General features: G+C 41.4%; 6 protein-coding genes across 6 annotated transcripts; 3 read left to right on the top strand and 3 right to left on the bottom strand.

Annotated features, from left to right (window-relative positions):
* The first annotated feature begins 113 nt into the window (after positions 1-113).
* LOC132261321 (uncharacterized) lies at positions 114-1,941 on the top strand. The gene is made up of 3 exons (XM_059760108.1): positions 114-309; positions 378-545; positions 612-1,941. The coding sequence occupies exons 1-3, from the start codon at positions 300-302 to the stop codon at positions 1,343-1,345; spliced, it is 912 nt and encodes a 303-aa protein (XP_059616091.1). The 5' UTR covers positions 114-299; the 3' UTR covers positions 1,346-1,941.
* Positions 1,942-2,863: 922 nt separating this feature from the next.
* On the top strand, positions 2,864-4,348 carry LOC132261445 (carbonic anhydrase 2-like). The gene is made up of 3 exons (XM_059760272.1): positions 2,864-2,933; positions 3,350-3,459; positions 3,522-4,348. Exons 1-3 carry the CDS (start codon positions 2,864-2,866, stop codon positions 4,293-4,295), a joined length of 954 nt encoding a protein of 317 aa, XP_059616255.1. The 3' UTR covers positions 4,296-4,348.
* Positions 4,349-4,389: 41 nt separating this feature from the next.
* Positions 4,390-6,494, bottom strand: LOC132261455 (N-sulphoglucosamine sulphohydrolase-like). The gene is made up of 2 exons (XM_059760284.1): positions 6,362-6,494; positions 4,390-6,277 (listed from the first exon to the last, which is right to left on the bottom strand). Exons 1-2 carry the CDS (start codon positions 6,492-6,494, stop codon positions 4,845-4,847), a joined length of 1,566 nt encoding a protein of 521 aa, XP_059616267.1. The 3' UTR covers positions 4,390-4,844.
* On the top strand, positions 6,428-7,599 carry LOC132261398 (phosphomannomutase-like). Its single transcript, XM_059760198.1, has 2 exons — positions 6,428-6,711; positions 6,780-7,599. The coding sequence occupies exon 2, from the start codon at positions 6,785-6,787 to the stop codon at positions 7,538-7,540; it is 756 nt and encodes a 251-aa protein (XP_059616181.1). The 5' UTR covers positions 6,428-6,711; positions 6,780-6,784; the 3' UTR covers positions 7,541-7,599.
* Positions 7,570-8,690, bottom strand: LOC132261152 (methylglutaconyl-CoA hydratase, mitochondrial-like). Its single transcript, XM_059759755.1, has 2 exons — positions 8,477-8,690; positions 7,570-8,414 (listed from the first exon to the last, which is right to left on the bottom strand). The coding sequence occupies exons 1-2, from the start codon at positions 8,567-8,569 to the stop codon at positions 7,629-7,631; spliced, it is 879 nt and encodes a 292-aa protein (XP_059615738.1). The 5' UTR covers positions 8,570-8,690; the 3' UTR covers positions 7,570-7,628.
* A 523-nt stretch (positions 8,691-9,213) lies between these two features.
* On the bottom strand, positions 9,214-13,783 carry LOC132261372 (oligodendrocyte-myelin glycoprotein-like). Its single transcript, XM_059760175.1, has 5 exons — positions 12,647-13,783; positions 10,855-11,311; positions 10,513-10,788; positions 9,951-10,437; positions 9,214-9,880 (listed from the first exon to the last, which is right to left on the bottom strand). The coding sequence occupies exons 1-5, from the start codon at positions 12,700-12,702 to the stop codon at positions 9,720-9,722; spliced, it is 1,437 nt and encodes a 478-aa protein (XP_059616158.1). The 5' UTR covers positions 12,703-13,783; the 3' UTR covers positions 9,214-9,719.
* Positions 13,784-13,786: the final 3 nt, after the last annotated feature.

Genomic DNA, 13,786 nt, shown 5'->3' on the forward strand with positions numbered 1-13,786 from the left:
ACCTCTTGTGGCAAAATTGACACCAAATTCGTCCCGAAAACCACCCGAAAAATCACGAAAGCTGTCCGAATGAGCAATCACCTCAATCCATTGCTAGATGGTGCTGCAATCAGTGAGAGACAAAATCAAGTTGGAATGGATTTGTTGAGTGTCCTTTTGAAATTCTGAGATTTGCCTCGATATTAAAGGATAATCACGTGAATAACACATTCAATTCCTTCATAGAGAATACACTACATCTGATTCAAGTCAAGTTGAGTGATACTCCCGATGTGAAGGAGAGAATTTCGCTGGCAGAAATGTTTCAAGGTAAAAAAAAATCAACATGGAGGTTTTTTTAGAACGAAACTTGTGATGTAATTGCGATCAATTTACAGCTTCAAAGGTGCCTGATTTATCCTTAGTGACTGAATATCCTGAGAAAGTGGGATTTGATGCTGTCGACTTGATGGCAATGGAGATTTTGATCGACCAGGGAGTTGATGTGGATTCCATTGTTGAGGACTTCAATATTGCAGAGATCAATGTTGATGCTTCGGATTTTGGTATTTAATTTACCTTAATTTCTCTTTAAAGGCGTATTTTGATTGACACAATGACTTCTTTGTCAGATTTCCTGGACAACTATCAAGAGGTTGCAATGTTTCCTGATGCTTCGCCGCAACTTTCCCCGCCAGTGAAATCTCCTGAGGAGCAGCAAATCTGCGAACCTCTTTATTTCACTATTCCCGGGGAGGACAACGCAGAGGTGCCTGCTCAAGTTGCTGAGCCCGCAGCGACGACGACGGCTTCTGTCGAGGTCCCGAAGTTTGTGATCTTGAAACCTCCGCTGCAAGTTGTGACGGAATCTTCGGAGGACGAGCAGGAGATCAATTTGGGGACTGATGCGGAAGAAATGCCAAAGGCCGAGATTACGATTCCTGTAATTCCCGCAACAGTGACAAAACCCAGAATAAGAAAGCAGATCTTCAAGAAGCAAGCACCAAATTGCCAGGAACGTCCAATGTTTACTCCAATCGTGACGACGCCTAAGAAGAAAAGGAAGAAGTCTGCTGCTCAAGTGAAGAGGCAACTCTTCCCGGCTGACATCAAGGGGGCTGCAGAGAAGGAGAACATTCCTCCGGAGGATTCGAGTCGCGGAGAGATGCCAAGGCAGGAAGCGTCACCAAATGTGTCTTCAAAAATCACCATTGCGACTCGCCGAAGTCTTCGTATTAACAATTTCATCTCTCGCGAGAGCAACAAGGAGATCTACTTCTCCTGTGACATCTGCCCGAAGATCTTCAAGGAGAAGAAGATGATTGAGAAGCACCGCAAGAATCACGCCGCGAAGTCGCCGCAGTGAGTAGAAGTTTGCGAAATACGTATTTACGAAGTATTTACGTCGTGCACTTGGTTGTGTTGATTATGATTTGATTAACGTGGAATCAGCAGTTAAAGAAATTTAGCATTATCAAGACAAAATTTCTTATGTTCATACATTTCTCATACATGATGTATTTTAAATCTTAAAACACAGGTTTTTTAGAATTAAAATAATTTCCTGTCAAATTACCATCGGATAAGTTAATAATTTTCAGTAATTATCAAAGTGAATTCTTAAACATAGGTAATATTTTAAAAATCTAGCATTATTTCGTGGTAATTTCCGCCAGACGCCAAAAGAGTTGAAGAGATTGAGTGGATTAATAGTTTTGTCACGTTAAAGACATTATTTTCACATCAGATAAATCAATTTATAAGTGAGTGGAATGCTAGAGTCGGCTAGAAGAAGCAAAAAGTTAATTTACAATGCATTGATTTATTTGATATCTTTATGTTATGGTGTTTCCTCTTCGACAAATTAATTCAGTTGAACAAGTCAATTAAAGGGCAGTTTGAAGCAAATTTTATTCTGACGTCATTAAAAGAAGATATTTAAGTATGAAGTGATAGAAATAAACCACATCGATTCGCAATATTTGGTCTTATTTGTACGAAAAGTTTAAATAATGTTCTATATAAGAGTGAAATTGACGTGTTACGAAACTGTTTCGTTATCACGTGAAAAGTCTTGCAAAAAAGAGAGAGACAGACAAGATCAAATGAACACACTTCTAGAACGCGTTGAATGTAACGCCATGGCTTTAATTTGATTGTCAAAATTTACGCTTAGGAAGGAGAAGAATCTCTTGAGACCCTGACCATGATTTTTTCCCATTTAGACGTGTGATAATTAGTAATTAATTAATTTGTGTGTTTGGCCAGCGTGTTTAATTTAAATTCTGTTCACTTTGTGGGTGTGCGGAATGTGCGCGACAGAAGAGAATCCTTTAATTCCTCATGCTGTCAAAGAGTGATTTAGTGGCTGTTTTTTTTTATCTCCTCCTCCCGCTGTCTATAAATATTCTTTCGATGATCTCTCTCTGTCTCTCTCCCTCTATTCTTAATCCCCACTTTTCGGGGTTGATTTGAATGCTCTGCAGGTGTTGAGCGAACGTTCCCCAATGAGATTTTCACACTTAAGAATTCTGGGAGGGCGCAAGAAGAGTGTTTGTTGAGAAAAATTGCCAGTGAATTTGGTGGGGAGAATTTCACTGGGATATAAAATTGTGATCTGTCGCTGATGGTGTCAATTGCATTTGCTAATCTATCGTCTCTCCAGTGAGTGTTGTTGCCACAGTGATCAAGTCGCGTTGTATTCGTTAAAACACAGTGAAATATAAGACATTGTTTGAATTAGTACGTCAATTAACTAAATAAGAGTTTTTTTTCGCCTTTATGTGTGTCTTGAGTGAAAAGACTCAAAGATTGTGAGTCTATTTGATCATTTGGTGAGTGAAAATTTACGTGAAAAAGGAACAATAAGTGCAAAGAAGTGACGATGAAGATTCGCGGATCACATCAATTGTGCCATTTGCTCAGCCTATTTGTTCTTGTTCAGGTGTTTGAAGGTAAGACTTGTGTTTTTCCTCACTAAATATATATTTGCTCTAGAATTGCACATCACGTGAATTGCACAAATTTGATGATAAACGAGAGAGTGAGAGAGAGAGAAAAATATGCTAAATTGCTTGGCTCGTTAAGGGAAAATATCTTGTCACCTAGATTTAAATCTCATGCTAATTCTCTCCATTTGGTCATTTATATAATGCATGTCTGAAGAGTCTGGCGTCAATATTGTGTGTTTTGAGAGGTGATTTTCCCCAGATGTAAACTGTGTAAATTTAATATTGAATATGATCATTTTTTTTTGGTGTTATATTTGCTCTCAAATTTTACTGCAAATAAACGTGATGTGCGCATGTTCACGCGTGCAAATTGACTTGTATTGAAACTGATCGTCAGGCGATTTTCATGTGCTTTTCAGGTGATTGCCATCGCTTTGGATACAGTCAAGCTGAGCAGAGAAGATGGTCGAGGAAACATGGAACGTGCTCGGGAAAATATCAATCACCAATTGCTATCAATTCCAGAAGGGTATTTAGAGCAATTCACTTTGCCTTGCTGCTGAACTTGAGGTCTTCCTTTCCTCCTTTCAGGCCTTTCACTTACCAATGCCAGCACTGGAATTGGTGGGTTATCACAATTTACTTCCAGGACCAATTTTGATCCACAACAATGGCCATTCAGTGTCTTTGACGATTCCCAAGCCAACCAGTGTGCAGCTTGAGCAGGGAATTAAGCATCCCTACATATTCGGTGGCAAACTCAAGAGTGAATACGAACTGGAAGGTCTGCATTTTCACTGGGGCGACAAGAATAATCGCGGTGCTGAGCATGTTCTCAATGATATTCGCTATCCCATGGAAATGCACATAATTCACCGCAATCGAAAATACAAAGATGTTGCTGAGGCGCTCAATTATGGTGATGGATTGACAGTTTTGGGATTCTTCTATCAAATTCAAGAGCACGACGGTGGAGAATTGGCGACTATTGTGAGGAATTTGAGTCCAGTGTCTGATTTTGATCGGACTTATTCACTCAATTTCACCTTTTCGCTGTCTTCGCTCATCTCAACGGTGGACACGCAATTATTCTACACGTACAAAGGCTCCCTCACAACTCCTCCGTGCTCTGAAGCTGTCACGTGGATTCTCTTTCCCGATCCACTGCCCGTTTCTGTGTCGCAGATGAACAAATTCAGACACTTGTCGAATGGAATTGAAGGATCTGTGCTTGTGGACAACTATCGAGCGCTGCAACCGCTGGGAAATCGAAGAGTTTTCGTGCGGAAGGTGAATGAGAGAAACACTCACTTGAATACGATAGATAAGAACCTTCACTACAACAAATGGGATTGGCTGTATTAATTGATAGATTGCTTTGAAGTTGTGCTGATTTCTCTATACTGAGACGCCCCAGAATTGTGTAGATAATGATATTACTTGTTATATAAAGGGTGGGAAAATGTGCAATGACCAGACAGAAAGGTGGCAAAACTCCATTGAATACTTTTGACCTCTCAATAAAATTATGCCTTATCTTTATGATTTTTCGGGCTCCGTCAGACTCATAAAGTTTCGTCTGCGCAAAATGTGAGCATTTTACAACCTCACGGTGCTAAAAAAGATTACTTGAGAATACTTAAATGCTGATAGAGCAAAAAATTGGGCATGCATGAGTTGTTTCCATGCATTTCAGTAATTAAAACCATTAAAACAGATTTCAGATGAAGTTTATTGAGTGCTTAAGTAAATGGTTTTGAGATGAAAGTTATAAATACACAGTTACTAATATTTATTAATAATTGTAATATTAGAATTGTTCTTGCTTCTTACATTATTATTATTGAATCTTGTTAGAGAGCAAATATGATTAGAAATAAATTTTATGAATTTGTGTTCAATATTCATTTGATGTTAAAGATCTGAATGTCCTAAAGTCAAACACTGCGGATCATCTTTGAATTCTCCGACATTTTGCAAGACTCCGTGCGGTGCACACTGCCAAGGATCATTTGTGTCTTGCAGCCACTTCTGCAGGCGTTCCTGGAGTTCCGCCTTCACCTTATCCATGGCTTTGTTGGTAAAGAGATTTCTCAATTCTCCCGGATCTTGCTTCAGATCATACAATTCCCATTCGTCTCTCTGGTAGTATCGCTTGAGGCTCTTATACCACGGCAGAGGTTGTTTTGTCATGGTCCTGTTGAGGATGTCCTGGAATGTGGGCGACACATAGAAGTCCTGATCAATTGGAAAGGGTGCTTGATAGTTTAGATTGTGAATCAGTTTGTAGCGCCTTGTCCTGATGGCTCTCATTGGGTAATTCATGGTGACTTCGTGATATGATTGACTAGCGAAGATGGCTGCGTCGGGATCATTGGGTGGTTCAGCAGTGATGATTGGCAAAAGGGACTTTCCGGTTAATTTTGTCTTGGCTTTCTTGGGATATTGCACGCCGTACCAGTCCAGGAAGGTTGGAAGTAAGTCTAGAAGGCTGGTTAGAGTGTAGCTAACTTCATTTTTACGGGCATCTGATGCTGGCGATCGGATAAACATTGGTTCAGCAATGCCGGGATCGTAAAAGTTCGTCCTTCCAGACGGTAGAGGAGGACCATTGTCTGAAGTGTAAACCACAAGGGTGTTGGAGTCAAAGCCAGCGTCTTGGAGCTCCTTCAGGACAAGTCCGACGCCTTGATCAAGGCGTGATATTGTGGTGTACTGCGCAGCGACGTCTCTTCGAGCTGGTTCGGTGTCTGGAACGTAGAAAGGCAGATCAATCTCATCCCAGACATAGTAGATTGGATGCCAGTCCGGAATGAGACCCATTCCTTCCTCTCCACTTCCCCAGCGTTCGCAGAAGCTGCCATACTGAGGCGTCACATGTCCACAGCGATGCGGATCATGAAAGGAGACCATCAGGAAGAATGGTCGAGTGTCGTTGGACGATAGGAATTCCTTCACGAGGTTCTTGATATTGGTGATGTTTCGGCCGACTTGATTGATTGGAAATTGCTCTTCTGTTCTCTCAAAATCGAATTTGTACACTTCAGACGGCCCAACGTGTTTCTTTCCAATGATTCCAGTGCGAATATTGCCCTTGCTTCCCAGCAGATTAGGCAGACTGACGATGGAATCGAAGGTGTTGAAGTGATGAACACCCTGGTGAAGACCATACATTCCATTCTGATGACTCGGCAAGCCGGTGAGCAGAGCTGCTCGGCTTGGAGAGCAGCTGCTGACTGAAGTGTAGGCGTTGTTGAATATCACACTCTGCTTCGCTAAAGCATCGAGGTTTGGGGTTTGGCAGATGCGATTCCTATAGGCGCCCATCTCGAAGCCACCATCATCGGCTGAAACGGAATGTTAATTCAAACAGGGTGCTCAGCCGAGACTCGTAGTTTGTGGGCGAACGGCGAGACAGTCGAGACACTCACCGAGGAGCAGCAGAACATTTTGCTTCGAAGGTGGCTCTAGTTGTATTGGACGTGGCACCTCAAGAATTGCCGGCTGTGCAGCCGATGACAGTGCCACAGAAACGATAAGGAAAAGTAAATATTTCACTATCATTTCATCAGAAAATTTCACGCACATCCACATCAATTTCCCAGAGACTCTAGAGAGCGCGAGTCACAGAGTGGAAGAAATATTCTCTCTATTTGGTGGATTCTGTGATGAGAAATATACTGAGCAAGACACGTAGTGAAAGCTTTCAGCGAAAGTAACTGAGAGACACTGAAGGCGTCTTTGGATATTCTGTCAATCTTCACGTGATCCAGAAGGCGGGGTAAAAAACCGTGATTTTATTATCTTTTTTGCCAGTGTATTTTATTTGAGCGTGTTTTCTTATTCCAGCCATCATGACAAATCTCAAGCGAGACGAGATTCTCCTACTCTTCGACGTGGATGGCACTTTGACGGGTCCCAGGATGAGAATAACTCCTGAAATGGAGGATTTCCTGTACCTCAAAGTCCTCCCGAAGGCGACACTTGGCGTCGTGAGTGGATCGGATTTGGAGAAATTGTTTGAGCAAATCAGTCGCGATAGAATTCAGGAGTTGGACTATGTTTTCCCAGAAAATGGACTTGTTCACATTGAGCGTGGTCAGGAGAAGAGTCGACAATCGCTGCAGAATCACTTGGGAGAGGAGAAGATTCAGGAGTTTGTTAATTTCAACCTTCAGCATCTCTCGACGATCAAATTGCCACTCAAACGTGGCACGTTCATTGAGTTCCGAAGTGGAATGATTAATATCTCGCCAATTGGAAGGAATTGTACGCGTGAGGAGAGAAATGCCTTTGCGGAGTACGACAAGGAGCACGAAGTGCGGAAAGGAATGATTGAGGTGCTGAGGAAGCAGTTTCCCAATATTGATCTCACTTACAGTATTGGTGGTCAAATCAGCTTTGATGTCTTCCCGAAAGGATGGGATAAATCCTACTGCCTTAACCATGTCACGAAAGGTAGAAACTTCAAGGAGATTCACTTTTTCGGCGATAAAACCGATCCAGGTGGAAATGATCATGAAATCTTTGCTGATTCACGAACTGTTGGACACAGTGTCACATCTCCGGATGATACCAAAAGAAAGTTGCAGGAACTCTTGGGAGTTTAATGTGAAACTGAAGCCTTTTCACAAATATCTCTGATTGTAAATGCACTTTATCACATAAATTTGTGTTGTTACTGTGTACAGAAGACGCTTATTCACCCTTGTAGATGGGCTTTCTCTTCTCGGCGAATGCCTTCAGGCCCTCAAGACGATCAGTTGTTGGCATTACTTGGGCATAACAGGCCTCTTCAATGGCAAATCCCGTGTTGATATCCACCTGGATGCCATTGTTGATGGCTTTCTTGGCCATTCGCACGCCAACTGGTCCATTGGGGAGGATTTCGGTGGCAATCTGCAAGGCTCTCTGGTATGCGGCGTCTTTGGTGTCATTCTGAGGCACAGTGTGAGTGCAGATTCCCATTTCCTTGGCCTCCGTGCCATTGAATACCTTCGCCGTGAAGATAAGTTCCTTGGCCAGGCTGGGACTGACAGTTCTGGGAAGTCGTTGAGTTCCTCCAGCGCCGGGAATAATGGCTAAGCGTGTCTCAACGAGACCCATCTTGGCATCAGCTGAAGCACAGCGAATGTCACACGCCAGAGCCATTTCCAGACCGCCTCCCAGGGCAAATCCGTCAACGGCAGCGATCACGGGCATTGGCAGCTGTTCAATCTGCGTCAGCATCCCTCGGAGCTTCTTCACGAACCTCACCACTTCCTCGGGTGTCATCTTGGAGCGCTCCTTGAGGTCGGCACCAGTGCAGAAGGCTCCGGGAACGAGACTCCTGAGGACAACCACGCGGCAGTTCTTGTCATGCCACAGAGCATCCACGGAGTCGATCAGCTTGTTCACGAGGGATTGTGAAAAGGCATTCTTGGCACTTGGACGATTGAGAGCGACTACGGCGATTCCTTCCTTGTCACCCTTGAGATACTCCAACTAGAATTACAGGAGAGGCGATCAAGTCTCGATCAGGATGATCAGTTTAGGGAGATTCTCACCTCAATCTCTGTCTCCTTGGCAGCACTGAAGTGTCTGTTGATGATCGGGGAGAAGGTTCTGAGGCTGCGGAAGTTCCTGAGGAGTTGAGCCATTTTTACGTAATAACAACCAGAAGACTGATAACTGCCCGCGGTGATTTTGACTCGCGCTGTCAAGCTAAATCGGTCGTAATCAGACCTCGAGCGCCCTCAATCAACATGTGGGGAAGTTACATTCATGTTGCTTTAATGTTCAGAACTTCAAGTGCATCAGAATTAGGGTCATCGTGTAATAACACATAAGAATACCTTGTGTGGTCAAGATTTTCTTCTTAGAAATCAATTAATAAAGTGATGAAGAAGATGCGATGTAAGGTTATTTTTATGCTCTCAATTCTACAGAATATTTTCATACTTGATTTCACACCTTATCTATGAATGTTGTTTTGAATATACATGTCGATCAATTTCCTTGGGTTTCCACATCATCAGAAATATCAGTGAACGATGATATCGAGTAATGGAGCTTCGCCCATATATCATTGCACACTTCTTTGTCATCACTGACCCAGTGTATTAAAAAACCAATCATAAATTTCCTTTCAATGACGCACATGAAGAGTTGAAAGGTCAATAAAATGTAAAATCATCACACTATCAATACATTAACAGCATTTGAGGTGGCAAACGAGGTTTTATAATAAATTAGATGTAGTCGTGGAAATGCTTTTAGAGATTGTTATCAGATTGCGGGGGAATTTTCCATATTTTATTTTTGGAATTATCGTTGGCTTATTTATTTAACTTATATATTTTACAATTCATCCTCTTGATAATACAAATAATATTCTTTTATCATTGATAATCTATACCTGAAGAGAACTATACAATTTTGGTTTCTGCAACTAAATCATTCACACATATTTACTTAATAGAAAAAAAGGTCCTTCAAAACCATTTTAAATTAATTTATAGAAATTGAACTCAATGTTCAAGAATATATGTTCATTTAAAAAAAAACTGTTGATGCATATCAACACATTTTGTTCGTTGGTTTTTTTTTTAATAATATAATTGTGACTATTAACCTTATTATTTACACACTTTTGGTAAAAGAAATCTTCCGCACTACCTTTTCTGCTAACACTTTTTTTTTATCCTGTGGCTCTTTTGTGTCTTTACATATAAAATTCTTAAATTCGATTTCACATCCTTCTCAACGAAGGAAAGCGCTTCTTTTGCAGTGCGATCTTAACATCTGTGACTAGCCTATCTTGTTCAGTGGCACCTCTTCGGCTGGTCTCACTTGATCTGTTGGGGCTGGTCTTCTGGTTCGCGTTCGGCACATTTTAGTCTTAATACCGCAGCAATCTCGTCTGCAGATGACGCCAATTGCCAGTCCAACAATGGCTATTATTATGATTCCTGCGAAAGTGGAAAATAAGGTGTTATTGAGGACTTGCAAGATAAGGTTTTGTATTGCCGATGGGATTACCTATGAGGATGTTGTTGATAGTTTCAGCTGAGAGTTCAACAACGCCTCTGGAATCGATTCCTTTGGCTGGCGTGTTTGCCACACTGTCCTCTGTTGTTGTCATATTGCTGACCTCTGTGCTGTTGTCCATAGATATGATCCTAACTTCGCTGGATATTGAACTGAGGTCCTTTCGATTTTCGGGTGCAGCGGTTGTCGATGATGTGGACTCAGAGGACTCTGCGCTGACTGATTTGGTGGTTGACGGAGTGTGTGGCGTTGTGGATGTTGGTGGCGGTGACACTGTTGATGGTGGATGCGTGGCGATGCTCTCCTCAAATGTCGATCCCGATGCCAATTCGAAGCAACTCAGGATGAATGTGGGAAAGCGTATTTCATCTATGGACACGAGATTGTCACATAACTCTGGAATGTTGTCCTGATGCAATGTAATGCTCTGGAAGTGCTGCAGACTCTCCAGTGGTTTGAACACATCCACATTCAAGTTCTGCAGAGAGGAGAGAATTGAGAGATTGTCAGAGGAATTGGATGGACGAAGAATGTGTGGGGGAAATCAATTCACCTCATCGATGGGATTGTTGTAGAGATTGAGTGCCACCAAACCACTCAGATTTGTGAAGGTGGTGAGATGGAGATTGCTGATATTGCAGTCACTCAAGTCGAGTTCCTCCAGGCTCGGTGCATTCAGCAGTGATGCATCTTTTGGAATCTCCAGTGGATTTCCACTCAGGTTCACCTTCTTCACGTCTGGTGAATGGGCCAGGGTGTCCGGATCGATGTGCTTGAGATGATTGTGTGACAGGTCGACACTATCGAGCCGGTCTAGTTGGGCAAATGCCTTTTAAAATATGACAATTATCTCTCCAACGAGGTGTGTCTTTGGGTCGCGGGGACATGGACTTACCATTTTATCAATGCTGGCCAGCTGATTGCCACGCAGGTGGATTTCTCTGAGGTGCGTCGCATTGCTGAAATCATCGATGTGCACTGTGGTGATGAGGTTGTGATTGAGATCGATAAATGTGGTGTTTGGCGGCAGATTTGCGGGCACTTGTGTCAAATTTCGCCGACTGCAGTCAACAAAGGAGTGCGGAAGGCAAGAGCACTCCGTTGGGCATTCTTGCGCAGGAATTTCCCCATCCGCGTCACTCTCCTCGTCGTCAAGCACTTCCCCTGCAGTTGACTCAACGGATTTTTCGCTAAACGCCTCTTTCACCTTTTCCGCCAATTCGGTGATGTTGAATCTCTCCATTGACTTATCGGGCGCTTTATCAGTTTGATTTTCACTCTCTTCCATATAATCTTCATCCTCATACTCTTCATACTCCTCGTCCGTGACATCTGCCTTTACTATGCTACATCTGCAACAGGGAGTTGAGAATTCATTAGAAAACATTTATCTTTCGTTGCGCAATTCGGCACACATCTTATTTGTGAGATTGTTGAATGTTAATTCAAATATTGTTCTTGGGATTTACTTGGACTCTTTGTCTCATTTTCCAGCGACTGATAAAAACCCCCTTTTTCTTTCCATCCAATCCAATTTGGCAAAAGATAATTTCACGCGTTTAATGATGAAACAGCACCCATGAAAGCCCAGACACTTTATGGATATACAGCATCATTGTGTGTTTGTTGGTGGAAAAAGCATTCCTACCTTTTTTCGTCTCTAATATTCATCACTTGATGGTACTTTTGAGCTCAAGAATATTATTTATAACACCCAGTGTCTCCTACAGTGGGAATATGTTTTTTTTTTGAGGCGATAAGGTGCGGAAAAAAATTGTCACGAAAGTCGCGTGGTTTTCGTGAAACATATGGTGAGTGTTGGACATTCACGCAATGTTATGGAGAATTTAATTATACATGGAAATATTTGAAATAATAGCATTTTTACGCGCTCAAAGTCTCTGCAATAAGGAATGAATTTTGCATTTTGCAGCACAATTCTATTGATTTTCTCACACGATCATTTTGTCCTTGACCTCCGGGCAATTTATACATTTGAGTCAACGTCAAATACTGTGATTTGATGAACTATTGAAACACATTGTGCTAATAATAACGAGATAAGTTTAGAAATTTGAATATCCTATTTTCTATGGAATGAAAAAAGAAATTTGGTGATTCGCTGATTATGATGAATTGAAAAAAAAATCTGCCACGCCTCCATCAATTCGAAGATTTCTCACCAAGGAGAAGAGTAATCTATTGAAAATGTTCCGCTTTTGATTTCTTATCGTGAAAATGAGGAGAAGAAGAAAAAATCTGACCATAAATTACCTGTGGCAAAACTTGCGATTTCAACACTGTATCAATGAACCTTATTGTATTTACTTCCTTTAGGCTCACAGTGTACATAAGGAATTTGCTAAAGACATGCTTTCAATCAAAATTTAAATTTCGAATTTTTGAGTGTGTTTAAAGTAAAGAAAATCCGAAGTCAGTGAATCATAAATGAAGTGAAAGAGAGTCAGTGTATAATTTTATGGGTTCATGTGAGGTTATCGAGTAAATTGTCGCTCTAACTATTGCTTGAGGTCCTTTTTTCAAATTGACTAATGGAAATCTCTGGATTTCATTAAATATTGAATTGAAAAATCGTGTGTAGAATTTCTCATGATGCATAAATATTGAGTCATGGTTGTTTGATAGGTAATTTGATGTGGTTGGAATGTGCTTAGCTTATTACTCACCTCATTGATAAAATTCCTACAAATACAATCAGTCCAAGTGTTAATTTGTAATCCATTTTTGCTGGTGAAACAAAAAATGCAGCTTCTTCAATATTTGCTATTTCTTTTCACAATTCTTTTTATTTCGTCTCGCCGTGAATTGGTTCAATTTATTCTCCACTGTCTTCTTGTGTGTGTGTGTGTGTGTTTTAGTTGAGAAATTGAATTAGATCAATTTAATTGATACACACGCAAAGATTGAAGTTCACTGATGAATTGGCTATTTTGTCACGCTGATGAACTGTTTTCTGGGCCGATGATGAAGAGTGGTTTGGTGTGCGCCAAAGCCATCCGGCAGCAGTCAACTTCACGGAATCACTGAATTTCATGTGCGATATCGAAGATTGTCTGAGCCACAAAAATGTTGCCTTTTCCTTATCATATTACTCGGTGTAAAGGTTCTGGATTTTCTCCCACTCTTTTTTACGTGTTATACTGCGTGTCTCATTTGGGTTGCATAGCGTTTCTCTGTTAATAATTTGCTATTAACTTTTATTGTGACTATGGCTGAGGAGATTATTCGGGGGGCCGTTTTTATCTTATCAAATTAATTTGCTGAGCCACTTTCTGACCACTCCTCTCACTCTCCGGCAAACTCACAGTGAATCCCTCGCGCAAATGTTGCTGTTCACCTGCGATTCTAAGCATTCTACACCGGCGATTGAGTGTTTTATTTTCTCTTGATATTACGTGTGTTCACTTGTGGTGTGGTGAAAATTGTATCACACACATTTTACTGAACAGCAACACAAACACACAGCTAAAAATAGGTAATTAGAGAGTATATCTGAGATAAATTACCGGTTTTTTTTTGTGCACACTCGTGGTCTGTCTTTGCCGGCAAAAATGCTCAAGAACTCAGCATGATGAGTGTCTTTTTTGAGCCGGTTCTTGCAAAATATACTTCACGACTTTGGCCACTTTCTCACCTGTTTGAATTGGTAGGTAATCGTGAATGAGTCTCTCTTGAGCACAATACGTTGCTATTTTTGCTGGTGATGAGTCTTGTGCAACACGTGGAGAATATGATTACTTAACACGCTTTTACTGTTGGGAGTTTGTTTTATCACATTCGGGCTGATGAGTGCACAATTTAAGGGG

This window comes from Phlebotomus argentipes, unplaced genomic scaffold (genome assembly GCF_947086385.1).
Source record: "Phlebotomus argentipes unplaced genomic scaffold, Phlebotomus argentipes genome assembly contig_8, whole genome shotgun sequence".
In the NCBI taxonomy this organism is placed as follows: domain Eukaryota; kingdom Metazoa; phylum Arthropoda; class Insecta; order Diptera; family Psychodidae; genus Phlebotomus; species Phlebotomus argentipes.

Excerpts from the sequence above, each read along its gene's own strand:
- LOC132261321 (XM_059760108.1), top strand. Across the intron at positions 546-611 it reads TGTTGATGCTTCGGATTTTG|ATTTCCTGGACAACTATCAA; the intron begins GTATTTAATTTA and ends CTTCTTTGTCAG.
- LOC132261445 (XM_059760272.1), top strand. The coding sequence starts at position 2,864 with ATGAAGATTCGCGGATCACATCAATTGTGCCATTTGCTCAGCCTATTT. Across the intron at positions 2,934-3,349 it reads TCTTGTTCAGGTGTTTGAAG|GTGATTGCCATCGCTTTGGA; the intron begins GTAAGACTTGTG and ends TGTGCTTTTCAG. Across the intron at positions 3,460-3,521 it reads TTGCTATCAATTCCAGAAGG|GCCTTTCACTTACCAATGCC; the intron begins GTATTTAGAGCA and ends TCCTCCTTTCAG.
- LOC132261455 (XM_059760284.1), bottom strand. The coding sequence starts at position 6,494 with ATGATAGTGAAATATTTACTTTTCCTTATCGTTTCTGTGGCACTGTCA. Across the intron at positions 6,278-6,361 it reads AAATGTTCTGCTGCTCCTCG|CCGATGATGGTGGCTTCGAG; the intron begins GTGAGTGTCTCG and ends ATTCCGTTTCAG.
- LOC132261398 (XM_059760198.1), top strand. The coding sequence starts at position 6,785 with ATGACAAATCTCAAGCGAGACGAGATTCTCCTACTCTTCGACGTGGAT.
- LOC132261152 (XM_059759755.1), bottom strand. The coding sequence starts at position 8,569 with ATGGCTCAACTCCTCAGGAACTTCCGCAGCCTCAGAACCTTCTCCCCG. Across the intron at positions 8,415-8,476 it reads CCAAGGAGACAGAGATTGAG|TTGGAGTATCTCAAGGGTGA; the intron begins GTGAGAATCTCC and ends CTGTAATTCTAG.
- LOC132261372 (XM_059760175.1), bottom strand. The coding sequence starts at position 12,702 with ATGGATTACAAATTAACACTTGGACTGATTGTATTTGTAGGAATTTTA. Across the intron at positions 11,312-12,646 it reads GTAGGAATTTTATCAATGAG|ATGTAGCATAGTAAAGGCAG; the intron begins GTGAGTAATAAG and ends TCCCTGTTGCAG. Across the intron at positions 10,438-10,512 it reads ACAACAATCCCATCGATGAG|AACTTGAATGTGGATGTGTT; the intron begins GTGAATTGATTT and ends TCCTCTCTGCAG.